This window comes from Macaca fascicularis, chromosome 16, assembly GCF_037993035.2.
Source record: "Macaca fascicularis isolate 582-1 chromosome 16, T2T-MFA8v1.1".
NCBI classification, from domain to species: domain Eukaryota; kingdom Metazoa; phylum Chordata; class Mammalia; order Primates; family Cercopithecidae; genus Macaca; species Macaca fascicularis.
The window spans coordinates 68,895,114-68,922,819 of NC_088390.1; the positions used below are offsets into that span (position 1 = coordinate 68,895,114).

Consider the following 27,706-nt stretch of genomic DNA (forward strand, 5'->3'; position numbering starts at 1 on the left):
CCCAGATTCAGCGTCTTCTGGAAGAGGGAGTGGCCCGTAGCAAGTTCTCGCGTTACCGAAAGTTAAGTGTTTCCGGCTCCGGTGTCATGGCCGGCTCCTACCCTGAAGGTGCGCCTGCAGTCCTCGCCGATAAGAGGCAGCAGTTTGGGAACCGGTTCCTGAGCGATCCGGCGCGTGTCTTCCACCACAATGCCTGGTAATCACAATGCCTGGTAATCACCCTGCCCCTCGCCCGGCCTGTCGCTCGCCCTCTGTCCCGCCGCCTCGGAGCCCTCCGAAAAGCCCCTGACCGCCGGCTACGAGTCCAGCTGCCCTACCTGAGGCACTCTCCAAGGGGAGAGAAACTCGTAGGCCAGCGACTCACCCTGCCCGCAGCCAGGACGTGAGGCCCCTAAGCTGCCCATTTGATTTTCTCAGGGACAATGTGGAGTGGTCAGAAGAGCAAGCCGCAGCGGCGGAGAGAAAAGTCCAGGAGAACAGTACCCAGCGGGTGTGCCAGGAGAAACAAGGTGCGCTTAAATGGGCTCTCAGTAGTATCAACAGCCAGCGTACTGCCGAACGCGCCCTCCCGGAGAGGCCAGAGAACCGCGGCCGCCTAGGTCCTTTATTACTGGCCTGATGCAGCTCTCAGGAGTAGAGCGGGACGGGGAGGGGATGAGCAAGGAGGGAAAAGGGCTGCATTGTAACAAAATCTTGTTAAGTCGTAGAGGGTTTTTTTTATATATAGTTTAACTTTGGAGGAGGGTAATTTTGTCTTTAATTATGTTGACTAGACCCACGTTGATATGGCTAGCCAATGACGACTGTATGGTCACGCGATCATCTTGGAGCCTGTACTTTCTACATGATTTGCACTTTCCATGAGGAGATGTTTCCATTGAAGCTTCATTTAAGTGATTACATTCTAAATATTGTTGGGAGGGGGGCTAATGACTGGTGACTGTGTGTCTATTACTTGTGTGATGGTTATGAGAATTTAGGGCTTCAGTCAAGGAAAGGTGGATGCAACAGAGTGGAGATTAAGCCTGACCAAAGAAAAGGAGGCCCCTGCTTGAGAGGTGGATAATTTCACTGCAAAATATCCCTAGATACTAAAACTAGGACTGATTGTTCCAGACAGTTGAAGATAGGACTACAAATTTAGTACCCTCTGAAAGAGTTCTGTACAAGAAGATTCCAGTTACAAAACATTCACCCTGCATAGTTTGACAGCAACTAAATCAAAGCAAGTTAAGAGTTGAAAGGGATTTTGAAAATCATGTGGTTCAATATTCTCTTTTTATAGTTAAAGACACTTGGACCACAGGACATTAAGTGCTTTTCCCAGAGGTAAGCAGTCAGTAGTAGCAGCAGTGGAACTAAAATCCTATTTCTTAGGGAGTCTTGGTTGATTCAGCAAGTGAGTTGTGAATTGTTAACACACTCCTTATTGGATTCCACCTTCCATTGTCACTGTCCTGCTCAATTTGTTAGGTTTTATCCTTTCTACTACACTAGTCAAGGCCCCCTGAATCGGCAAGAGCAGTAAACTGAAATCTGGGATTCTCATGGTCACCTTAAAAACAGCTTTCATTTAAACTGTCCATCTTTTTTTTTTTGGAGACGGAGTCTCGCTCTGTCACCAGACTGGAGTGCAGTGGCAAGATCTCAGCTCACAGCAATCTCCTCCCCAGTTCAGGCGATTCCCCTGCCTCAGCCTCCTGAGTAGCTGGGACTACAGGCGTGCACCACCACGCCTGGCTAATATTTTGTATTTTAGTACAGATGGGGTTTCACCATGCTGGCCAGGATGGTCTCAATCTCCTGACCTCATGATCTGCCCGCCTCAGCCTCCCAAAGTGCTGGGATTACAGGCATGAGCCACTGCACCTGGCTACTTCTAGGAGTTTTTAATAGTTAAAAGTCATCCAGCCGGGCGCGGTGGCTCATGCCTGTAATTCCACCACTTTGGGAGGCCAAGACAGGCGGATCACAAGATCAGGAGATCGAGACCATCCTGGCTAACACGGTGAAACCCTGTCTCTACTAAAAAATACAGAAAATTGTCCGGGCATGGTGGCGGGCGCCTGTAGTCCCAGCTGCTCAGGAGGCTGAGGCAGGAGAATGGCGTGAACCCAGGAGGTGGAGCTTGCAGTGAGCCGAGATCGCACCACTGCACTCCAGCCTGGGCGACAGAGAGAGACTCTGTCTTAGGGGGGGAAAAAAAAAAGTCATCCAAAGGTGTAGGAGGATACTTGATAGTAAGTTCTCTGGTTGATTGTTCAAACAGAATTTAGACTCTCCTGTAATGACGAATAGGGCCTTTCAGGTATAATGCCAGATGGCAGGACTAAATTACCTCAGAAAGGCCTTCAGCTCTGGGACTGTGGCTCTACCTGAGGATACTTTTAGTATTAAAGTGACATTTGGTAAAGCAGGATAATTGACATTAGATATAAATAAAATATGAGAGCTGGTTCTTAAAATTCTTTCTTAAATATTTACAGTTGATTATGAGATCAATGCCCACAAATACTGGAATAACTTCTACAAAATCCATGAAAATGGGTTTTTCAAGGATAGACATTGGCTTTTTACCGAATTCCCTGAGCTGGCACCTAGCCAGAATCAAAATCATTTGAAGGATTGGTTCTTGGAGAACAAGAGGAGTGAAGTACCTGAATGTAGAAACAATGAGGATGGACCTAGTTTAATAATGGAAGAACAGCACAAGTGTTCTTCGAAGAGCCTTGAACATAAAACAGAGACACCTCCTGTGGAGGAGAATGTAACTCAGAAAATTAGTGACCTGGAAATTTGTGCTGATGAGTTTCCTGGATCCTCAGCCACCTACCGAATACTGGAGGTAACCTTTTATTGTCTCGGTAGTGGGGTATGTGAAGCTATTATACTTGTGCACGTGAAGTAGCATAGAGAGGGTGACAACAAAAGTAACTTCTATTGGATGATGCTGACTAGACTTGACCCTTATATTAGCCTGGAATCACTTCCATTTTTGAACTGATAAAATGCCCTCAGTGCAGGCCAGATACCTGGTGGTCATGATGGACAAAGATCACATGGGAATAGCATGTCACTTCCAAAAATTGTATTAATAGCATCATGCTGTACTTGTCACATGCCACTGCATCATACAGGTGAAAGAGCTCAACATGATCATTGCTATAACCCTGGAAGAAAGTCCCAGATCAGAAGACAAACTGTTGCTTCTCCTCTAATACAGTTTACAGGAACAAAGAGGGTAGTTAGGATGGTGCCTGTGTCTTAGGCCTGGGATAATTCTCTTCCTCTGCGTTTGGATAGTGTAGCAGAGTCTAGACCTGGAAAAATGTCTAGATTGGTATAATATAAATTCATAAATGGGGACTGCACACGTTACTGGAAGCTGATTCTGAAACTGGTTAACCTTGAGATTGAGTCCTATGGTGTGATCTTAGACAATTTCCTTACCCTCTCTGAGCAGTGAGACTGCTGCCTCTGCACCTTGTAGTTACGAGGATGGAGATAATGTACGTAAAATGGCTAAGAACAATATCTGGCACATAGTTAAGCCTTTAGTGAATAGTTGCTGTCTTCATTACCACACAGCGCTGTGTTTAGGACAAGGTTGCCAAGGTCCCCTTTTCATACATTTTTCAGCACAGTTGATTACAAATATTTTCACAATAACAATATAAGCTCACAATAACAATATAAGCTTTCTAGCTTTAGGGAATTAACTCTGGAAAGTTCTGTGATTAATAGTTCATTTCTCTCTGCAGGTTGGTTGTGGTGTGGGAAACACAGTCTTTCCAATTTTACAAACGAACAAGTAAGTATGTTGTAAAAGTTTATGATAGCAAAGAAGATAAAAGTGAAGGTTGGCTGGGTGCATTGCTTCACGACAGTAATCCCAGCACTTTGGGAGGCCAAAGCAGGATTGCTTGAGGCCAGGAGTGTGAGACCAGCCAGGGCAATGTAGCAAGAAAAAAAAGTAAAGGTTTTTTTCAAAACTTGCTACATCAAACTATCAGTAATGGTTATTGGAAAATATGGATTATGTCAAATTCAGATTTCTACATTATTCATTTATGGATTGATTGAATTTGATTATCTTTGTCATTTGGAAAATTAGACTTAAAACTTGATAGTGTTAACATGTAGTGCCACCTTCTAAGGAACAAATGTGTTCACCTTTTCCATTCTCGTGATCTCTGAAGAACAGTCAGTGGCTGAGTTGTCATCACCCCCATGGTAGAGTTGAGAAAGCTAACATACATGAAGATGTCTCCTGTTCTGATGAAAACACTGTTTTGTGTACTTAAACAGAACACTTCTGACACCAAATGTGCGGGGTTTTTGCCAACACTGACCAATTCAGCAACAGCTGGGTGTCCTAGAATTATCCAGAATTGAATTAATTCTGACACTGTCTACTTGGAGTTGGTATCAGATCATACAAGTTAAGGATTTGGTCCCAGAAGACTGCCCCTGACTTCAGATGCCAGTTGTGAATCTGGCCCTCCGTGTTTCTGCCCTACAGGCTGTAAATCAGGGGAGCCCTATCTCCAGTTCAATAATTGCCTAGAATGACTCACAGAACTCAGGAAAACACTTCACTTACATTTATGTGTTTGTTACGAAGGATACAGATTAACAGCCAGCTGAAGAAATAATTAGGGTGGAGTTCACAGGATCTCACACTCAGGAGCTTTGTCCCTGAGGAGCTCAGTGCAGGGCCCTCCTAGCACACGGATGTGTTCACCAACCTGGAAGCTCATCAAGAGTTTTTTTTGTTTTGAAATAAGCTCTTGTTCTGTCATCCTGACTAGAGCACAGTGGTACACCCAGAGCACACTGCAGGCTGAAAGTCCTAGGCTCATGCAGTCCTCTCACTTCAACCTCCCAAGTAGCTGGGCCTACAGACACATGCCACCATGCCCAGCTAATTTTTGTTTATTTTTTGTAGAGACAGGATCTCACTTCGTTGCCCAGACTGGTCTCAAACTCCTGGGCTCAAGTGATCCTCTTGCCTTGGCCTCCCAAAGTACTGGAGTTACATGCATAAGTCACCATTCCCAGCCTCAAGAGTTTTTATACAGCTAGGATACAGACTTATGGGAAAATTAACTTTAAAAGGAGAAGAAGATAATAGTTTTCGTACAACATAATCTGCATTTCTATTCAGGATGTTGGTGGGTGAAGCTGAAAGAAAGTTCCAGTCCATTTGCCCTTCCTGGTGTTGGCCCCACCCCAGGTCGTCTCATTAACATAAATTCAGTGTGGTCCTGGGGGAGTTCATTATGAATAACAAAAGATATAGAGTCTTGCTTCATTACCCAGGCTGGAGTACAGTGGCATGATCTCGGCTCATTGCAACCTAGGCCTTCTGGGTTCAAGTGATTCTCCTGCCTCAGCCTCCCTAGTAGCTGGGATTATAGGTGCACGCCACCACGCATAGCTAATTTTTATATTTTTAGTAGGGATGGGGTTTCACCACATTGGCCAGGCTGGTCTCGAACTCCAGACCTCAGGTGATCCACCTGCCTCAGCCTCCCAAAGTGCTGGGATTATAGGTGTGAGCCACGATGCCCATCTTGCTGAGGAAATTCTTAAGGTTTTTGGAACTCTGTACCTGGAACCACAAAGACCAACACCAGATATATTTATTATAACATACCTGTTTTGTTCAAGAAGGAGTCTTGCTGTATTACCCAGGCTGGAGTGCAGTGGCATAATCTTGGCTCACTGCAACCTCTGCCTCCTGGGTTCAAGCGATTCTCCTGCCTCAGCCTCCCAAATACCTGGGATTACCGGCATGCGCCACAATGCCCAGCTAATTTTTGTATTTTTAGTAGAGATGGGGTTTCACTGTATTGGTCAGGATGGTCTTGAACTCCTGACCTCAAGTGATCCACCCGCCTCTGCCTCCCAAAGTGCTGGGATTACAGGTGGGAGCCATGGCTCCTGGTCCCATAACTGTTTTTAAACCCCTTGTGGAAATGACATTCCAGTTCTGTATTCATTATTGGAATCCAGTTTCTCAAAGGTTTCGTATAATATACACTTTACCAATTTAGCCCACGGTATTCATTAACAGGATTGAGTAAAACATTAGCCTCATTACCAATATACATTTAAATATTTCTACAATTTGTTCTCAGAAATTTCTAAGAAAATGGCAGTCCTAGTAGCTAACACTGAAGAAAAGAGATTGTTCTGCTCTTGAAGTTACACTCTGAGGAACCCACCTCAAATGGGAGATTGACTTAGCTTCAAGTTATGGCCATTAATCATCAATATCATCAATGAATGTAAAACTGAATGGCAGTTCAGATGGCATCTTTGCCACAGCCTCTTTATGCCATTTAAATAAGATCGCTGTGTTCAATATCTTGCTAGAACCCACTTGTTCATGTAATTCACTGGCTCAGAATTGACATGTTTTCTACTGCCTGTGAATCAGGTTTTTAAATTGTTGGGCATAGTTTTCAAGGTCCTCTGCAAGAATGTGCCCTATAAAGTATGTCCTCTTATCCCTCAGTGCACTGGTCACACCTTGCATGTCTTCCCCTGATTCCGTACCTTTCCAAAATGTCCTTTGTTTCTACTACACTATTTCCTTCCTTCCTCACATTCTAGATCAGAAGCATCTAGAAAACTTCCCTAGTTGATATCGTCCAGCTGCATCACTCTGCAGTCTTTTTTGAGACGGAGTCTCACTGTGTCGCCCAGGCTGGAGTAACTCAATCTTGGCTCACCGCAACCTCCACCTCCCAGGTTCAAGCAATTCTCCTGCGTCAGCCTCCCAAGTAATTGAGATTACAGGTCCCTGCCACCACACCCAGCTAATTTTTGTATTATTGATTGAGACTGAGTTTTGCTCTTGTTGCCCAGGCTGGAGTGCAGTGGCGCAATCTTGGCGCACCACAACCTCCACCTCGTGAGATCAAGCGATTCTCCTGCCTCAGCCTCCCAAGTAGCTGGGATTACAGGCATGCGCCACCACACCCAGCTAATTTTGTATTTTTAGTAGAGACGGCGTTTTTCCATGTTGGTCAGGCTGGTCTCAAACTCCTGACCTCAGGTGATCCACACACCTCAGCCTCCCAAAGTGCTGGGATTACAGGTGTGAGCCACCGCACCCGGCTCATTTTTGCTTTGTTGTTGGTGTTTTTTGTTTGTTTTGTTTTGTTTTGTTTTGTTTTGAGACAGAGTCTTGCTCTGTCTCCCAGGCTAGAGTGCAGTGGCGCAATCTCAGCTCACTGCAAGCTCCACCTCCCAGGTTCACGCCATTCTCCTGCCCCAGCCTCCCGAGTAGCTGGGACTTACAGGTGCCCGCCACCACGCCCGGCTAATTTTTTTTTTTTTTTTTTTTTTTTTTTGAGACGGAATCTCGCTCTGCTGCCCAGGCTGGAGTGCAGTGGCCGGATCTCAGCTCACTGCAAGCTCCGCCTCCCGGGTTTATGCCATTCTCCTGCCTCAGCCTCCCGAGTAGCTGGGACTACAGGCGCCCGCCACGTCGCCCGGCTAGTTTTTTGTATTTTTTTAGTAGAGACGGGGTTTCACCGTGTTAGCCAGGATGGTCTCGATCTCCCGACCTCGTGATCCGCCTGTCTCAGCCTCCCAAAGTGCTGGGATTACAGGCTTGAGCCACCGTGCCCAGCCGAATTTTTTGTATTTTTAGTAGAGACGGGCTTTCACCATGTTGGTCAGGCTGGTCTCAATCTCCTGACCTTATGATCCGCCCGCCTCGGCCTCCCAAAGTGCTGGGATTATAGGTGTAAGCCACCATGCCCAGCCTAATTTTTGTATTTTTTTAGTAGAGACAAGCTTTCACTATGTTGGCCAGGCTGGTCTCAAACTCCTGACCTCAGGTGATCCACCCACCTCATCCTCCTAAAGTGCTGGGATTACAGGCATGAGCCACCACACCCAGCCCACTCTGCAGTCTTTACAGCCTTTTTATGTTTCTTGAGTTACCCTATTGCCTTTTTTTTTTTTTTTTTTTTTTTGAGACAGGCTCTCTGTCACCCAAGCTAGAATGCAGTGGTGCCATCACAGCTCACTGTAGCTTCAGCCTTCCTGGGCTCAGTTGATCCTCCCACCTCAGCCTCCCAAGTAACTGAGACAATAGGCGTGTGCCACCACCCCTGCTAATTTTTGTCTTTTTTGTAGAAATGGGGTTTTGCCATGTTGCACAGGCCAGGGTTCTTAATATTTTTTTAATGTATCTGATAAAGTCTTTGGATCATTTCTCAGGCTAATGTATTTTTCATTTGTTTTCTTTTTATATATAACAGCTTTTTGGAGATACAAAGTGTGTAATACAGTGGTTTTTTTGTTTGGTTGGTTTTCTTTTTTTCTTTTTTTTTTGAGACAGCATCTTGCCCTGTCACCCGGGCTGGAGTACAGTGGCACAATCTTGGCTCACTGCAACCTCTACCTCCCATCTTCAAGCAATTCCCCTGCCTCAGCCTCCCGGGTAGTTGGGATTACAGGCGCCCGCCACCGTGCCCAGCTAATTTTTGTATTTTTGGTAGAAACGGGTTTTCACTGTGTTGGCCAGGCTGGTCTCGAACTCCTGACCTTGTGATCCACCCACTTCAGCCTGCCAAAGTGCTGGGATTACAGGCGTGAGCCACCACGCCCGACCATAATACAGTGGTTTTAAGTTAATTCACGGAGTTGTGCAGCCATCACTGCAGTCAGCTTCAGGACATTTTCATCACCCCAAAAAGAAGCCCCATACCCATTAGCAGTCACTCCCCATTTCCCGATTTCCCCCAGCCTCTAGCCCTAAGCAACCACTACTCTACAAATGCACGGATCTCTATATAGATTTATCTTGGGCTAATTTTAAGTATATGAAGTAAAATAGAGAAAACCAATTATTTTGAAATGCAGTTCTATCCTCAGATCCCAATTAAGGACTCTGATTTTAAAAGTAATACTCTCAGCCCTTCATATTCACCTGTTCTGCATCCAAGGATTCAAGCAACCTTGGATTGAAAATAAATAGTACAGGCCGGGCACAGTGGCCCATGCCTATAATCCCAGCACTTTGGAAGGACAAGGAGATAGTATCACTTGATAGAAGGACAAGGAGATAGTATCAGAAGTTAAAGACAAGCCTGAGCAACATAGTGAGACCTTGTCTTTACAAAAACTTAAAAATTAGCCAAGCATGCTGGCATGCACCTGTAGTCTCAGCTACTTTGGAGGCTGAGGCCAGAGGATTGGTTGGGGCTGCAGTGAGCCATGATCACACCACTGTACTCCAGGTGACAGAGCAAGACCCTGTCTCAGAAATAATACAACAATTTTTTAAAACATAACTATTTACGGCCGGGCGCAGTGGCTCACGCCTGTAATCCCAGCACTTTGGGAGGCTGAGGCGGGTGGATCATGAGGTTAGGAGATCGAGACCACCCTGGGTAACACGGTGAAACCCCATCTCTACTAAAAATACAAAAAATTAGCTGGGCGTGGTGGTAGTATCTGTAGTCCCAGCTACTCTGGAGGCTGAGGCAGGAGAATGGCGTGAACCCGGGAAGCGGAGCTTGCAGCGAGCCAAGATTGCACCGCTGTACTCCAGCCTGGGCGACAGAGCAAGACTCCATCTCAAAAAAAAAAAAAAAGTATATCACTATTTACATAGCATTTATATTAGGCATTAGAGATGATTTAATCTATGCAGGAGGATGTGTGTGGGTTGTATGCAAATGCTACACCTGAGACCATTGTGTAAGAGACTTGAGCTGGATACCTAGGGATAACTATATGACCTGTAGAAAAAGAAAAGCACAGGCCAGGCGTGGTGGCTCACGCTTGTAATCCCAGCACTTTGAGTGGCCAAGGTGGGCAGATCACCTGAGGTCAGAAGTTCGAGCCCAGCCTGGCCAACATAGAGAAACCCTGTCTCTACTAAAAATACAAAAATTAGCCAGGCATGGTGGCAGGCACCTGTAATCCCAGCTACTCAGGAAGCTGAGGCAGGAGAATGGCTTGGACCCAGGAGGCAGAGGTAGCAATGAGCCGAGACCATGCCATTGCACTCCAGCCTGGGCGACAAAAGCAAAACTCCATCTCAAAAAAAAAAAAAAAAAAAGATAAAAGAAAAGCACAAAGAGGCCAGGTGTGGTGGCTCATGCCTGTAATCTGAACACTTTGGGAAGCCAAGGTCAGGAGTTCAAGACCAACCTAACCAACATGGTGAAACCCCGTCTGTCCTAAAAATACAAAAATTAACGGCATGGTGGTGGGAAGCTGTAGTCCCAGCTACTCGGGAGGCTGAGGCTGCAGAATCACTTGAACCCAGGAGGCAGAGGCTGCAGTGAGCTGAGATTACCCTACTACCATCCAGCCTAGGTGACAGAGCCGAGACCTCATGTCAAAAAAAAAAAAAAGAAAAGCATAAAGAAGAAAACAACACTTGCCAGGCACAGTGGTTCATGCCTGTAATTTCAGCACCTTGGGAGGCCGAGGCAGGGGCACCTGAGGTCAGGAGTTTGAGACTAGCCTGGCCAACATGGTGAAACCCCATCTCTACTAAAAATACAAAAATTAGCTGGGCATGGTGGTGCGCACCTGTAATCCCAGCTACTTGGGGGGCTGAGGTAGGAAGATCACTTGAACCCAGGAGGTGAAGACTGCAATGAGTGTTTTAGAAAGCAGAAGCTGAGTCTGATAGAACTTAGCCCATGACCTTAATGGGTACTCGGCAGATGCAGCTGCCTGGCTGATTCAAGAACAGGACAGGCATGGCCCCAGCTTCCAGAGCAGTACTGTGGAATAGAACTTTGTGCAGTGATGGAAATGTTCTACTGCCCTTATGGCAGTCACTAGCCACGTGTGAAATGTATCTAATAGGACTGAGAAACTGAATTTTTAATTTAAATAGCCACAGGTAGCTAGTGATTACCACAGCAAATGCTGCAGCTTCCCAGGTTTTTAGTCTTAATTATACCTCCCAAAAGTTGTCTGCTCCAAAGGTCAACAGTTCAGCAGGAAGCAGAGCCCATGCCTTTGAGAAGCTGGAGGTATTGCATACTCCCAGAAATCCCAGGGTCTCTCAAAGAATGAGCCCAACAGTGCAGAAGAGCTCTGGGCTGTTGTTTCTAAAACACAAGCGTACAGCCTTCCTCTCCCATTTTTATTTAGACCTGTCCTGACAAAAAGAATTCTGGCATTACAAATTGTTTTGCATTTTGATGTCTTCAGAATAAATATATAATATGCTTCATAATGGAAGCAATTTTGATGGTTTTAAAATCAACATTTTTTGTATTGCTACCTTGTGCTGAGACTTGTGCTAGATAGTGAGGATACCAAGAGAAATAAGCACAGGGATTTTGTGTTGTTTGTCTTTATCTCCTCAGCATCTAAGATAGTACCCAATACATAGTGGACCCACAGTAGTGTTTGGTGAACTAATAAGCGAGAGTTGTAATCTCTGCTGTCACAGCACTCACCCGCTGTGTGGTGGGGGGTCACAGCACTCACCCGCTGTGTGGTGGGGGGTCACAGCACTCACCCGCTGTGTGGTGGGGGGTCACAGCACTCACCCGCTGTGTGGTGGGGGGTCACAGCACTCACCCGCTGTGTGGTGGGGGGTCACAGCACTCACCCGCTGTGTGGTGGGGGGTCACAGCACTCACCCGCTGTGTGGTGGGGGGTCACAGCACTCACCCGCTGTGTGGTGGGGGCCAACAGACAGGTACAGATGTGTTCCTGGTGTGGAGAAAGTGCCAAGGTAGCTCAGAGCGGAGAAAAAAGAATTCTTGTGGTGCTATCAAGCAAGGCTTCATTTGAGGGAAACGTAGGATTTCTGTAGATGGAAAAAGAGAAGACATTGATTTGGAACTCACTGGTTGTTTTATAAACTTCATATTAGCTATGTCCACACAGCCTCCAAAAGGATATAATTCAAAAAGGATTTTAACCAAAATGAAATATGTTGTGACTAATAGATACAGTTTATTTGAATGAATGATGGTTTTTCCCATTTGATATTTTAACTCTACTACACAAGAATGAGAGTAGACATAGCTCAATTTGTAGTCTCATTGCTGTCTTTTCTGCCCATTTCAGTGACCCAGGACTCTTTGTTTACTGCTGTGATTTTTCTTCCACAGCTATAGAGCTGGTCCAGGTGAGTAAAATGGCTCCTACTGGGAATTTCCACTGATTAAAGGGAAAAGGTTCTCCTAAAAATCAAGGTCTCTGTCTGTGTTCTTATTATGTGGTCTGTTTTCTTATGGTCTAAAAGTAAAAGATTTACTGATAACAAGCATACCTTATTTTATTGCAGTTCACTTTATCACACTGTACAGATGTGGTATCCATTCATATATTGAAAGTTTCTTGTAACCCTGCATCAAGCAAGCCTACCAGTGCTGTTTCTCCACCACCATATGCTCACTTAGTGTCTGTGTGTCATGCTTTGGTGATTCTCAGAATATTTCAGACTTTTTTACTATTAATATGTTATAGCGTGTGATGTTACTGTTGTACTTGGTTTGGGGTTCCACAGATCACATCTGTGTAAGATGGTCAACTTAACAAACGCATGTGTTGTGACTGCTCCACCAACCGGCCATTCCCCCATTTCTCTCCCTCTCCTCTGGTCTCCCTGTTCTCTAAGACACAATATTGCAATTAGGCCACTTCATACTCTACAGTGTCCTCTGTGTGTTCAAGTGAAAGGAAGAGTTTCACCACGTTGCCCAGGCTGGTCTCGAATGGTAGCTTACACTTGTGTTGTGATTATTAAATTTAATACACAATTGCATAAACCAATGAAATATGATTGCAGGCTGGTGGGGTGACTCATACCTGTAATCCCAGCACTTTGGGAGGCCAAGGTGGGCGGATCACGAGGTCAGGAGTTCAAAACCAGCCTGACCAACATGGTGAAACCCCGTCTCTACTAAAAATACAAAAAAAATTAGTCAGGCTAAAGTACAAAAAGTGGTGCACACCTGTAATTTCAGCTACTCAGGAGGCTGAGGTAGGAGAATTGCTTGAACTCAGGAGGCCGAGATTGCGCCACTGCACTCCAGCTAGGCCACAGAGCGAGACTCCATCTCAAAAAAAATAAATAAAAATACATTATTGGTCGGACACAATGACTTAACGTCTGTCATCCCAACACTTTCGAAGGCCGAGGCGGATGGATCACTTGAGATCAGGAGTTCAAGACTACCCTAGGCAACATGGTGAAACCCCATCTCTACTAAAGAAAAATACAAGAAATTATCCAGGCATAGTGGTGGGCACCTGTAGTCCCAGCTACTCAAGAGGCCGAAGCAGGAGAATCACTTGAACTGGGGAGGCAAATGTTGCAGTGAGCCAAGATCGTGCCACTGAACTCCAGCCTGGGCAACAAAGTGAGACTCCATTTCAAAAAAAAGAGAAAGAAAATAGTTTATTGCTAAAACATGTTAATAATCATCTAAACCTTCAGCAAGTTGTAATCTTTGCTGGTGGAGGGTCTTGCCTTCATACTGATGGCTGCTGACTGATCAGGGTGGTGATTGCCGAGGGCTGTGGTAGTGATTGCTAAGGGCTGGGGTGACTGGTGGTTTCTTAAAATAGGATAACAATGAAGTTTACCGTATCAATTGGCTCTTCCTTTCATGAAAGATTTCTCTGTAGCATGCGATGCTGATAGGATTTTGCCCACAGTAGAGCTTTCAAATTGAAGTCCATTCTCTCAAACCCTGCTGCTACTTTATCAACTAAGTTTGATGCCATTTCAAAACAAAAAACTTTCTTGCCATTTCAAAACAATGTTCACAGCATCTTTACCAGAGTAGATTTGATCTCAGTAAACCACGTTCTTTGCCCATAAGAAGCAACTCCTTACAGATAAGGATACTGGGAGGGAGGAAGGGAGGGAAGGAGGGAAAGAAGGAAGGAAGGAAGGAGGAAGGGAGGGAAGGAGGGAAAGAAGGAAGGAAGGAAGGAGGAAGGGAGGAAAGAAGTAAAGAAAAGAAGGAAGGAAGGCTAAAAAAGAAGCAGCAATGAGATTGCAGCAATTCAGTCACATCTTCGGACTTCACCTTTTTTATTTTTGGAGACAGTCTCACTGTGTGCCCAGGCTGAAGTAGAGTGACACAATCATAGCCCACTGCAGCCTTGAACTTTTGGGCTCAGGCGATCCTGATAGATGATTCCATTGGGGTTCTTTTGAGTTACAAGTAACAGAAACATCTAGACAAACTCAAAGCAATAAAGGAGAATGTCATAGAACCTAACGGCACAAAATACAGCCCCAAGTTCCTGGTATCTTACCTCTTATTGCCCAGGGCCCATTTGTTTTTTCCCTCTTTGCATACCAGCTTTCTCAAGTCCGTTTTTCCTGGTTTTGCACGTGGCTCCAACGTGCTTGCTCCTCCCAGTCCCTTACAAGTTCACCCTCTTCAGGGGTTCATGGTGCCTCACTAAAACAACTGTGTCCCAGTTCTGAAGTCCCTGGAAAGTCTAGTTAACACAACCTAACTGGTAAATACAGCAGCCCTCTTTGAATCACTTTTGGCCAATGAGAAACAAACTCACATATTTGGAGAAGATGGACATTGAAGGCAGATGCCTTAAAATGTATCTGTTACGGCCGGGCACCGTGGCTCACGCCTATAATCCCAGCGCTTTGGGAGGCCGAGGTCAGCGGATCACAAGGTCAGGAGTTCGATACCAGCCTGACCAATATGGTGAAACCCCGTCTCTACTAAAAATACAAAAATTAGCTGGGCATGGTGGAGCACACCTGTAGTCCCAGCTACTTGGGAGGCTGAAGCAGAAGAATCGCTTGAACCCAGGAGGCAGAGGTTGCAGTGAGCCGAGATGGCACCACTGCACTCCAGTCTGGGTAAATAGAGCAAGACTCCATCTCAAAAAAAAAAAAAAAAAAAAAAAAAAAATGTGTCTGTTACAATTGGCCAAGTGTGGTGGCTCACGCCTTTAATCCCAGCACTTTGGGATGCTGAGGTGGGTGGATCACTTGAGGTCAGGAGTTCAAGACCAGCCTGGCCAACATGGTGAAACCCTGTCTGTAGGTTAAAAAACACAAAAACTAGGCTGGGCACAGTAGTTCATGCCTGTAATCCCAGCACTTTGGGAGGCCAGGGCAGGCAGATCATCTGAGGTCAAGAGTTCCAGACCAGCCTGGCCAATATGGTGAAACCCCATCTCTACTAAAAATACAAAAATTAGCCGAGCATGGTGGTAGGTGCCTGTAATCCCAGCTACTCGAGAGGCTGAGTCAGGAGAATCATTTGAACCTGGGAGGTGGAGGTTGTAGTGAGCCAAGATCATGCCATTGCACTCCAGCCTGGGCGACAAGAGCGAAACTCCATCTCAAAAAAAAAAATACAAAAACTAGCAGGATGTGGTGGTGTGCACCTGTAATCCCAGCTACTGGGGAGGCTGAGGCAGGAGAATTGCTTGAACCTGGGAAGCAGAGGTTGCAGTGAGCCGAGATCGCGCCACTCCAGCCTGGGCAACAGAACAAAACTCTGTCTCAAAAAAAAAAAAAAAAGTGTCTGTTACAATTATGTATAATGCTGTTAGGGCAGGTTCGGGATTGGTAGTGCCATGTTTTTGGAATTATTCATGAAGTTAAAGACCAAATGAATATTGAAGCCTATCTTTACTTCAGTTTTTGCTAACAAAGTACATTTAAATTTTCTACGTCTACAGAAATAGATTTTCCTGAAGAATTCTATGGTTTGTGTAATATTTTCTAGTTGGGAGTTATTTTAAATCATGTGCTTTGTTTGTTTTGAGACAGGGTCTCAATCACTCAGGCTGGAGTGCAGTGGTACAATCAAGCTCACTGCGGCCTTGATCTCCTGGGCTCAAATGATTCTCCCACCTCTTGTGTAATTGGGACTGCAGGCACATGCCACCACACCTGGCTAATTTTTTTTTTTTTTTTTTTTTGAGATGGAGTCTAGCTCTGTCGCCCAGACTGGAGTGCAGTGGCGTGATTGCAGCTCACTGCAACCTCTGCCTCCCGGGTTCAAGTGATTCTCCTGCCTCAACCTCCAGAGTAGCTGGGATTACAGGCGGGCGCCACTGCACCCAGCTAATTTTTTGTATTTTTAGTAGAGACAGGGTTTCACCATGTTGGCCAGGCTGATTTTGAACTCCTGACCTCAGGTAATCTGCCCACCTCAACCTCCCAAAGTGCTAGGATTACAGGCATGAGCCACCGCGCCCAGCATTTTTTTTATTTTTTGTGGCGACAAAGTCTCACTCTGTTGCCTAGCTGGTCTCAAACTCCAGGGCTCAAGTGATCCTCCCATCTCAGCCTCCCAGGGTGCTGGGATTCTAGGTGTGAGCCACCATGCCTAGCAGATTGTGCTTTTTTAAAGTGTGTGCTGTCTCTCTGCTTGTGAATGTTTTTTTTCCCTGTTGGTCACTCATTTTCATGATCGTTTTCCAGTTCTCAGATCTGACTTCATGCATGAGAAGTATAGAAAGTACACAAGAGTAAAGAATAAAAGTAGGGGAGTCAGGAATGTTCTATTTTAAAAGCAACCATTAGATTCCTCACCATCTCCCTTCAATTATTCCTGATCTTTACTCTCTGAGTCCTCCCTGAAATAACATGCTATTAGGTTGATGCAAAAGTAATTGCAGTTTTTGCGATTACTTTCTCTTTTTTTTTTTTTTTCTTTTTTTAGACGGAGTTTCACTCTTGTCGCCCAGGCTGGAGTGCAATGGCGCGATCTCGGCTTACTGCAACCTCTGCCTCCTGGGTTCAAGTGATTCTCCTGCCTCAGCCTCCTGAGTAGCTAGGATTACAGGCATGTGCCACCACACCTGGCTAATTTTGTATTTTTAGTAGAGATGGGGGTTCTCCATGTTGGTCAGGCTGGTCTTGAACTCCCGACCTCAGGTGATCCTCCTGCCTTGGCCTCCAAAAGTGCTGGGATTACAGGCATGAGCCACCACGCCCTTGCCATTACTTTCAATAGCAAAAACCACAACTACTTTTTCACCAATCTATATAATGATTAGAAATATATCTCCTACTCAGGAGGGTGAGGCAGGAGATCCTATCGTGTCAACCCAAGAGTTTGAGGCCAGCCTGGGCAATATGGGGAGATTTTGCCTCAAAAAAAAGGAAAAAGAAATATATCCCTCTTTGTGAAGTAGCGGCAGTTACATTTAAAATTTAAAACAAGATAATATTTTATTTAGGCTATGTTAATATTTTCTAATGTACTTGTCTCTTCCACCTGTCTGCAGACAAATCCAGAATATGATCCTTCACGGTGTTTTGCCTTTGTTCACGACCTGTGTGATGAAGAGAAGAGTTACCCAGTGCCCAAGGGCAGTCTTGATATTATCATTCTCATATTTGTTCTTTCAGCGATTGTTCCAGACAAGTAAGTTTGGGTCCCTTGGCCGGTAGTGTCACAAAAAGAAAGCTTTGGTGAGGGACCTTTTTTTTAAGATAGGGTCTTGTTCTGTCAGCCCAGGCTGGAGTGCAGTGGTACAATCATGGCTCACTGCAGCCTTAACCTCTTGGACTTAAATGATCCTCCCTCCTCAGCTTCCCAAGTAGGTGGGACCACAGGCATGTGCCACCAGTCCTGGCTAATTTTTGTGTTTTTAGCATAGATGGGGTTTTGCCATGTTGCCCAGACTGGTCTTGAATTCCTGGCTCAAGCGATCCTCCCACCTTGGCCTCCCAAAGTGCTGGGATTATAGGTATGAGCCACCATGCCCAGCCTGGTGAGGGACCTTGATATTAGAGTTGGGCTAGAAGTAAAAAGAGTTTTGTTTATGTTCTGATAGACACAAAGAAGCCACACCATTTGTAATGATGTGAGCATCTCAACCATTTTCCTAAATTTGGCTTGATGTCCAGCTTCTGCTCTGTCCTCGTAACTTCTGCCTGCTGGCTGCAGTAGTTGGTTCTTCATTTCCTTGTTGTGGCTCAACATTGGGAAAGAATGGGAAATCAGTCTCTAATGAGTATGTGGGGAAATTCCTATTGATAATCTCATCACATGCCATTTTAGAACTGTGGGTGTCACAGCTTTTAGGTAATGTCTCATTATTGGCCTTTTATTTATGTATGTATGTATGTATGTATTTATTTATTTATTTATTTTTAATTTTGAGACGAGAGTCTAGCCCTGTTGCCTGGGCTGGAGTACAATGGCATGATCTAGGCTCACTGCAACCTCTGCCTCCCTGGTTCACACAATTCTCTTGCCTCAACCTCCTGAGTAGCTGGGATTACAGGCACCCGTCACCATGCCCAGCTAATTTTTGTATTTTTAGTAGTGATGGGGTTTCACCATGTTGGCCAGGCTGGTCTCAAACTCCTGTCCTTGTGATCTGCTCACCTCGGCCTCTCAAAATGCTGGATTACAGGCGTGAGTCACCACGCCCAGCCTTTTTTTTTTTTTTTTTTTTTTGGAGATGGAATCTTGCTCTATTGCCCCAGCTGGGGTGCAGTGATGAGATCTCAGCTCACTGCAACCTCCACCTCTTAGGTTCAACCAATTCTCCTGCCTCAGCCTCCCGAGTAGCTGGGATTACAGGTGTAACCATGCCTGGCTAATTTCTGTATTTTTTTTTTTTTTTTTTTAGTAGAGATGGTGTTTCACCATGCTGGCCAGGCTGGTCTCGAACTCCTGACCTCATGATCTGCTCGCCATGGCCTCCCAACAAGTGCTGGGATTATAGGCATGAGCTACCTCATCCAGCCTATTGGCCTTTTAAATGCTTTAAATAAAAAAACCTTATTAGCAACACAAAATTTATATTGAAGCTTAACTAAAGTGTTCTCTGATGCTTACAATGTTTTGGAAAAGTGTGGTACAGAATTCTATAAAATCAGATTCAGATTAAAAGAAAGTCAAATGTTATATCCTAAAATACACCATTAAAATCTCATATGCATCAGGCAACCAGTGGTCCTGTGAAACTACCTTCTGTTTGTTTGTTTTTTTGTTTGTTTGGTTTTTGTTTTTTCTGAGATGGAGTCTCACTCTGTTGCCCAGGCTGGAGTGCAGTGGCAAGATCTAGGCTCACTGCAACCTCTGCCTCCCAGCTTCAAGTGATCCTCCTGCCTCAGCGTGCCGAGCAGCACAGACACGCACCACCACACCTGGTTAATATTTTTTGTATTTTTAGTAGAGACGGGGTTTCACCATGTTCACCTGGCTGATCTTGAACTCCTGACCTCAAGTGATCCAGCCACCTCGGCATCCCAAAGTGCTGGGATTACAGGCGTGAGCCACCACACCTGACCTTCTCAAGGAAGCAGAGTTAGAGATGGTGGCTAAGAGATTCAGACACCATTGACTAATTCCATGGAAGCCCTTGTCACCGCCAGAGTGCAGTGAGTCCGGACAGGCTGGAGGTTGGCACATATTAGGGTAAACTATACCCATGAAATCATGACATTAGAGACTTCAAACATCTCATTCTGTGGCATCAGAGTCCTGCAAAGGATGATTAGGCAAATTAGTGTTAAAGGTCAAGGTAAGCTGGTGTTAGGAAGCCAGATAACATGACTAGAGACTGCAGGGACCAGTAATTGAGATCCTGGTTTATCTCCCAGAGTCCAAGGACCCCTTGCTGGCTGCACAGGATAGGAGCTTTGAGTGGTTGACCTTCTCTAGGCCACACTTCCTCTAGAAGGGCACTGAAGTCATCCAACCTGAGAGGATGAGTGCGAAATAAAGGCATATGCAGGATAACCCAAAAGACCTACCATGGTTTTAAACTTTAATAATTGCAGAGGTTGACCAGGCACAGTGGTTCACGCCTATAATCCCACCACTTTGGGAGGCTGAGGTGGGAGGAATGCTTGAAGCCAGGAGCTCAAGACCAGCTTGGGCAACAAAGCAAGACCCCCATCTCTACTAAAAATAAAAATAAAGGCCAGGTGCGGTGGCTCACGCCTGTAATCCCAGCACTTTGGGAGGCCGAGGCGGGTGGATCACAAGGTCAGGAGATCGAGACCATCCTGGCTAACACGGTGAAACCCCGTCTCTAATAAAAGTACAAAAATAAAAATAAAAAAATAAAAAGTAGAAAAAATAGCCAGATGCATATCTGTAGTCCCAGCTACTCAGAAGGCTAAGGCAGGAGTATGGTTTAAGCCCAGGAGTTTGAGGCTGCATTGAAGTGAGCTATGATGACACCACTGCACTGCAGCCTGGGTGACAGAGTGAGACCCTGTCTCAAAAAAAACCTATGACCTCAGAAGTTTCAGTGCTACAAAGTTTTTAAAAATTGACATGGACTAAAACAAACTGTTAAAATTTAAAATTCAAGCCAGCCACCGTGGCACAGACTTTTAGTCCCAGCTACCTAGGAGACTGAGGCAGGAGGATCACTTGAGCCCGAGAGTCCAGCCTGGGCAACATAGCATAGCAGGACCCCAGCTGTTTGTTTGTTTGTTTGTTCGTTTTCTGAGACGGAGTTGCGCTCTTGTTGCCCAGGCTGGAGGGCAATTCCGTGGTCTTGGCTCACTGCAATCCCGCCTCCCGGGTTCAAGTGATTCTACTGCCTCAGCCTCCCAAGTAGGTGGGATTACAGGTGCCTGCCACCATCCCTGGCTAATTTTTTTGTATTTTTAGTAGAGACAGGGTTTCACCATGTTGGCCAGTATGGTCTCGAACTCCTGACCTCAGGTGATCTGCCTGCCTCGGCCGTTTTTTGTTTTTGAAGTGGGAAATGTTCATTGTGCAAAATTTAAACAGATTTTGAAATTTTTTTGGTGAAGTTTGTAGCATTTAGACTTCTGAAGTTATGAAAGCTTCAACCTGCACCAAGACTTCTAAAGAACACTGCATATGGAAAGTGCAGACCTAAGTGTAAAACCCTCTGTCTCTTATCCTCATTTGCATACTGATTGTATTGCCATGTAACTTGCATGTTCTTGAGGACAAGTCTTCATTTAACAAACAGAAAGATACAGCCTCTGCATTGAAAGAGCTCAGGTCTAATGGTGCAGGCCATTAAGTCACCTAGCAGAACCCACTGGATGCTCAGGATTCTGCTCAGCCACAGGAGCACAGGGCAAAGATAGCTATCTAGGACCAGGAGGGAAGTGAGCCAGATGGAGAGCAGAGAACTTTTTTTTGTTTGTTTTTTGGAGACTGAGTCTCAGTTACTCTGCTGCCCAGACCAGAGGGCAGTGGTGCAATCTTGGTTCACTGCACCCTCTACCTCCCAGATTCCAGCAATTCTCCTGCCTCAGCCTCCTGAGTATTTGGGATTATAGGCACACGCCACCATGCCTGGCTAATTTTTGTATTTTTAGTAGAGATGGGGTTTCACCATTTTGGCCAGGCTGGTCTCAAACTCCTGACCTCAAGTGATCCATCTGCCTCAGCCTCCCAAAGTGCTGGTATCACAAGCATGAGCCACTGCAACCGGCCAGGCACAGGGAACTTTCTTATGGCAGAAGCAGGCTTTCCTCGGGCCTTTTCAGGCTGAAGGCAGTGGATTAAGGCCACAGCTGTGAGCAGGCAGCTAACGTCCTTCAGTTCTAACTGAAGCAAGGGTAGAGGAGCTTAGATCTCAGGGTTGGTGTGTCAGTTGAGGAGGTCTACTGGCTTTTTGGGATATGCTACAGGGAAAGAGATCCCTGTCTTTAAGGAGACCTGATTGACCATCATTCCCTGCTGCTCCACAGGATGCAGAAGGCCATCAACAGGCTGAGCAGGCTTCTGAAACCTGGGGGGATGATGCTTCTGCGAGATTACGGCCGCTATGACATGGCTCAGCTTCGGTTTAAAAAAGGTATTTTGAGAGCGCCGAATCCTAACCACTAGAGATCATGTCCTTTGCAGGGACATGGATGAAGCTGGAAATCGTCATTCTCAGCAAACTGACACAAGAACAGAAAGCCAAACACCACATGTTCTCACTCATAAGTGGGAGTTGAACAAAGAGAACACACGGACACGGGGCACGGGGCATCACACACTGGGGCCTGTCGGAGGATTGGGGGGGCTGGGGGAGGGATAGTATTAGCAGAAATACCTAATGTAGATGACGGGTTGATGGGTGCAGCAAACCTCCGTGGCACATGTATACCTATGTAACAAACCTGCACGTTCTGCACATGTACCCCAGAACTTAAAGTATAATTAAAAAAAAAAAACAAAGGTACTTGGCCACTATAATCAAAAAATGGTGCTGCCATCAGAATAGAGACTCTAGAATTAGAGCTCCATATATAAAGCCAATTTAAATGTGACAGAGTACTATATTTTTTAAGAAAACTGAAGAGGCTTATATAATCTAGATATTGAGGTCTTTTTAAGCAAGACAGCTACCTTTAGAAGAGCTTTTATTAGAAAGACATTTGAAAGACGGCCGAGCACGGTGGCTCATGCCTGTAATTCCAGCACTTTGGGAGGCCGAGGCAGGCAGATCGCCTGAGGTCAGGAGTTCGAGACCAGCCTGACCAACATGGAGAAACCCTGTCTCTCCTAAAAATACAAAATTAGCCGGGCATGGTGGTGCATGCCTGTAATCCCAGCTGCTCGGGAGGCTGAGGTAGGAGAATCACTTAAACCCAGGAGACGGAGGTTGCAGTGAGCCGAGATCGTGCCATTGCACTCCAGCCTGGGCAACAAGAGTAAAACTCCGTCTCAAAAAAAAAAAAAAGAAGACATTTGAAAAACATAAATAATTTTAAATGTGGCATGACAAAAGATGCCATTAAAAATGTAAAAGGCGGCCGGGCGCGGTGGCTCAAGCCTGTAATCCCAGCACTTTGGGAGGCCGAGATGGGCGGATCACGAGGTCAGGAGATCGAGACAATCCTGGCTGACACGGTGAAACCCCGTCTCTACTAAAAAATACAAAAAAACTAGCCGGGCGAGGTGGCGGGCGCCTGTAGTCCCAGCTACTCGGGAGGCTGAGGCAGGAGAATGGCGTGAACCCGGGAGGCGGAGCTTGCAGTGAGCCTAGATCACGCCACTGCACTCCAGCCTGGGCGGCAGAGCCAGACTCTGTCTCAAAAAAAAAAAAAAAAAAAAAAAAAAAATGTAAAAGGCAAATGACAGAGTAAGAAGGAATATTTTCAGTGCATATAATAGATAAAGACTTAATATCTTTGCTCTTCAAGGAGCTGTCATGAAACCGATAAGCAAAAGATCCGTGACCCACCCAAAAAACAGGCCAGGAGTATTTAGTCAGTTCACAAAATAACGTATCTAAATGGCCAGTAAACAACACTTCAAGGAAATAAAAATAACAAGTTAGTACTACTTAATACTGGCCAATTCAAAGAAGGAGGTACATTCCTTCATTACTGGTAGAAAGAGAAATCGTTACAGCCTTTTTTTTTTTTTTTTTTTTGTCTTTGAGATGGAGTTTCACCCTTGTTGCCCAGGCTGGAGTGCAATAGCATGATCTCGGCTCACTGCAACCTCTGCCTCCTGGGTTCAAGCGATTCTCCTGCCTCAGCCTCCCAAGTAGCTGGGATCACAGGCACGTGCCACCATGCCCAGCTAATTTTTTATATTTTTAGTAGAGACAGGGTTTCACCATGTTGGCTAGGCTGGTCTCGAACTCCTGACCTCAGGTGATCCACCTGCCTTGGCCTCCCAAAATGCTGGGATTGTAGACGTGAGCCACTGCGCTCAGTGTTACAGCCTTTTTTTTTTTTTTTTTTTTTGAGATGGAGTCTTGCTCTGTCTCCCAGGCTGGAGTGCAGTGGCACGATCTCGACTCACTACAGCCTCTGTCTCTTGGGTTCAAGCAATTCTCCTGCCTCAGCCTCCCGAGTAGCCAAGACTACAGGCATGTGCCACCATGCCCAGCTAATTTTTTATATTTTTAGTAGAGACGGAGTTTCACCATGTTGGTCAGGCTGGTCTCGAACTCCTGACCTCAGGTGATCCGCGCACCTTGGCCTCCCAAAGTGCTGGGATTACAGGCGGGAACCACCGTGCCTGGCCTACAGCCTTTTTTTAAGCACCCAGTTATTGTTCAAGCCAATAGTTTTTTTGAATATAGTCAAGAACTAGCACATGCACGAGCAAAACTTTGTAAACGAAGTGAATGCCTCTGCATAGGGAGATGTGCTTGTCACCTGAGGTGGACCCCATACCACTGAGCTTGGAGGGATTTCTGTTCTGTATTATTCAGTGAGAGGAGAGCAACGTGCAAGGGAGTATTTTAAACTCCATCCCCGTATACCAGTATCTGCAGGGAAATAAGTATATACATGTGTGATGATTTGGGCATTCAGGAAGGTCTGGAAGTATGTGCCAGGCCTGTAAACTGAGGTAAGGCCAGGGAGGTTAGCAGCAGAAGGGAAAGCACGTTCATGATCAAAACAGTATCTGAGTTGTATTTATGATTGTGTAGACACGAGAAGAGACATGCAAAGGACAGTCACCACCAAAATGGTAATGGTTGTCTTAAGTTTGCTTAAACTCAGCTATATTGCTTAATTTAAAAAATAATAATAATAATAGGCCAGACACGGTGGCTCACGCCTTTAATCCCAGCACTTTGGGAGGCCAAGGCGGGTGGATCACCTGAGGTCCGGAGTTTGACATCAGCCTGACCAACATGGTGAAACCCCATCTCTACTAAAAATACAAAAAATTAGGCGGGTGTAGTGGTGTGCACCTGTAATCCCAGCTACTTGGGAGACTGAGGCAGGAGAATCGCTTGAACCTGGGAGGCGGAGGTCGCAGTGAGCTGAGGTCACGCCATTGCACCCAGCCTGGGTAGCAAGAGCAAAACTCCGTCTCAAAAAAAATAAATAAATACAAAGTTTGTGCTGTTAATTTAATGGGGTTGGGGGGGTGAACAAGTTGTTTTCATCAAACAATTCTAGAGTTTTGGAGTGGGGAGCTTAGGAACCTCATGTTTTCTGACATTGGAGTTAGCTTATTCCTGTTAAGCTGCCCTTCCCGAAGCACTGAGGCAGGAGTGCTCTCCACCCAACAAGCTGACTTCTCAGTTAACATTTCCTTAGCAATGCAAGTCAAAGGAGTGCTTTAAAGTGTCTCTGATTTTTAACACATCACTCTGCAGGTCAGTGTCTATCTGGAAATTTCTACGTGAGAGGTGATGGAACCAGGGTTTACTTCTTCACACAAGGTATGAAACACTCATCTTTTTACGCTAAAAGTCCCCAGTCCCAGATGAGATGGTCTTCAAGGCACGTTCAGAAGGAGAACTATCTGGCCCCTCCTGCCTTTTAGGCATTCCGTTTCCTGCAGTTCCCCACTGCCTACACCCTCCTCCACCCTGGGCCAGACACTTGGGCCCCCAGTCAGCCCTGGCTTGTCCATGCCTTCAGTCCTGCTCTGCTCTCCCTGTCTGCCACTGTCCAAAATGGGAAGCCTGCCTGCTCTGCAAGGCTTGTCTCCAGTCCAGCCCATTTCACCCTCTGCACGGGGTTCTGCTTTGGTGCACCCAGGTCAGAGTGAGTCGTGTCCCCTGGGTTCTAGGGGTGCCAGGAACTGCTCTCCTCTGCAACTGGCCCTGTCTACAGGCGTCATCCATCACATGGGCCTTATGAATTCTCCGTTCCTGGGCCCTTTTTGGGGTCACCTTCTTTGAGCCTTTGGTTAAGATGATGAAACCTCTTTCCTAAAACAATTGCTTTGACATACATATATATTTTTGTATAAATTTTAAGGCGTTCATAGAGCCTAACGGCCAAATATAAACCAAAGGTTTTTAAAAAAGAAAAAACCACGGCCCATACACAGTGACCTCCCCACCTAAACATGAAGTTGCTGTTACCAAGCCACCACTGCATTTATAACCAAAAGGCTGTGTAAAAACACTACAGCAGCAGGCCGGGCGCGGTGGCTCAAGCCTGTAATCCCAGCACTTTGGGAGGCCGAGACGGGCGGATCACGAGGTCAGGAGTTCGAGACCATCTTGGCTAACCCGGTGAAACCCCGTCTCTACTAAAAAATACAAAAAAAAACTAGCCGGGCGAGGTGGCGGGCGCCTGTAGTCCCAGCTACTCGGGAGGCTGAGGCAGGAGAATGGCGTAAACCCGGGAGGCGGAGCTTGCAGTGAGCTGAGATCCGGCCACTGCACTCCAGCCTGGGCAGCAGAGCAAGACTCCGTCTAAAAAAAAAAAAAAAAAAACACTACAGCAGCTTCCCTGAGCCCCATTAATGAGGACTTAGTCGATAAAAATGCCTTTTCTTGAGGGGAAAATATATAAACATCTTTTCTTTTCCACACTAGAGGAGCTGGACATGCTTTTCACCACTGCTGGACTGGAAAAGGTTCAGAACCTGGTGGACCGCAGACTGCAGGTGAACCGAGGGAAGCAACTGACAATGTACCGGGTTTGGATTCAGTGCAAATACTGCAAGCCCCTTCTGTCCAGCACCAGCTGAGAGGCACCTGCTGCCAAGACGATGCAAGCTCATTGTGTTTCCGGGCTTTTTTAAAAAAACATCTGTAGCACCAGGCATGGTGGTGCATGTCTGTAATCCCTGCCACTCAGGAGGCTGAGGCGGGGAGGATCCATTGAGCCCAGGAGTCCAGCCTGGGCAAAATAGTGAGACCCTGTATCTGAAAGTAATCATAAAAATAAAAAGAATATAAATGAGGTCTTGTTGACGTTGGACAATTTAGGAATTCAGACTTGAACCTTAAACCTAGAAAAAGTTACTTTGTATCAGGATTCTAACAGTTATGCTTTATATTTGTGAAGTCCTTTAAAATATAATTTTCTCAAGTTATTTCTTTGAGATCTCAATCTGTCTTAGCATTTTGTAACTAATAACTGAAATTTTATTCAAAGGAACTGTAAACCTTAAAACACCAATTTATTTCCATGTGAAAAAGTGTTATATATGACAAGTGTTTTTTGACTCTAAGTGCGTTAAATCTTTTGAGAGTGTAAATGCCGGGCTAGGGCAACTGCAGTTAATACTTACCGAGGTTAGTGAAGGGCTCATTAAGTTGTAGGGGAAGCAAGCTGGGAAGAATCAGATCAGATGTTTTCCTGACCAAAAAAAATGACCCTATAGAGAGCATCAAAATGTGGTGTTCTTGTTAAGTAATTGATCGTGGTCTTCATTTTAATCTTAGTTCCGCCAGGCGCGGGGGCTTACACCTGTAATCTCAGCACTTTGGGAGGCCTAGGCAGGCAGATCATCTGAGGTCAGGAGTTTGACACCAGCCTAGCCAACATGGTGAAACCCCATCTCTACTAGAGATACAAAAATTAGCTGAGCGTGGTGGTGGGTGCCTGTAATCCCAGCTACTCGGGAGGCTAAGGTGGGAGAATTGTGTGAACCCAGGAGGCGGAGGTTGCAGTGAGCTGAGATTGCGCCACTGCACTCCAGCCTGGGCAACAAAGCGAGACTCTGTCTCAAAAAAATAAATCTTAGTTCCATGGAATTTTAAGCTCTGTTCCCCCTCTAACCTGTGTCTAAAGAATTAAAAGAATTTGGCCGGGCACAGTGGCTCACTGCTGTAATCCCAACACTTTGGGAGGCCGAGGCAGGCAGATCACGAGGTCAGGAGATCGAGACCATCCTGACTAACATGGTGAAACCCCGTCTCTACTAAAAATACAAAAAAAATTAGCCAGGCATGGTGGCACGCGCCTGTAGTCCCCTGTAGTCCCAGCTACTCAGGAGGCGGAGGTTGCAGTGAGCCGAGACCATGCCACTTCACTCCAGCCTGGGCAACAGAGCAAGACTCCATCTCAGAAAAAAAATAATTAAAAGAATTTTCA

General features: G+C 45.7%; 1 protein-coding gene across 4 annotated transcripts; it reads left to right on the forward strand.

Annotated features, from left to right (window-relative positions):
* The first annotated feature begins 80 nt into the window (after nt 1-80).
* On the forward strand, nt 81-26,840 carry METTL2A (methyltransferase 2A, tRNA N3-cytidine). Of its 4 annotated transcripts, none has more exons than XM_074020057.1 (9): nt 81-212; nt 418-509; nt 2,487-2,845; nt 3,762-3,811; nt 12,073-12,133; nt 17,239-17,378; nt 21,656-21,762; nt 25,024-25,089; nt 26,200-26,840. In XM_074020057.1, the coding sequence occupies exons 1-9, from the start codon at nt 190-192 to the stop codon at nt 26,352-26,354; spliced, it is 1,053 nt and encodes a 350-aa protein (XP_073876158.1). In that variant the 5' UTR covers nt 81-189; the 3' UTR covers nt 26,355-26,840. The 4 variants fall into 4 exon arrangements, with proteins under 4 accessions (XP_073876158.1, XP_073876160.1, XP_045230553.1 ...); XM_074020059.1 differs by having other exon boundaries at nt 81-196; nt 774-2,845; XM_045374618.2 differs by having other exon boundaries at nt 81-196.
* The last annotated feature ends 866 nt before the right edge of the window (nt 26,841-27,706 follow it).

Bases quoted from the DNA above. Each gene is read 5' to 3' on its own strand.
- METTL2A (XM_045374618.2), top strand. From the start codon at position 87: ATGGCCGGCTCCTACCCTGAAGGTGCGCCTGCAGTCCTCGCCGATAAG. The intron at 2,846-3,761 runs GTAACCTTTTAT...TTCTCTCTGCAG, and splicing joins CCACCTACCGAATACTGGAG to GTTGGTTGTGGTGTGGGAAA. The intron at 3,812-12,072 runs GTAAGTATGTTG...TGCCCATTTCAG, and splicing joins CCAATTTTACAAACGAACAA to TGACCCAGGACTCTTTGTTT.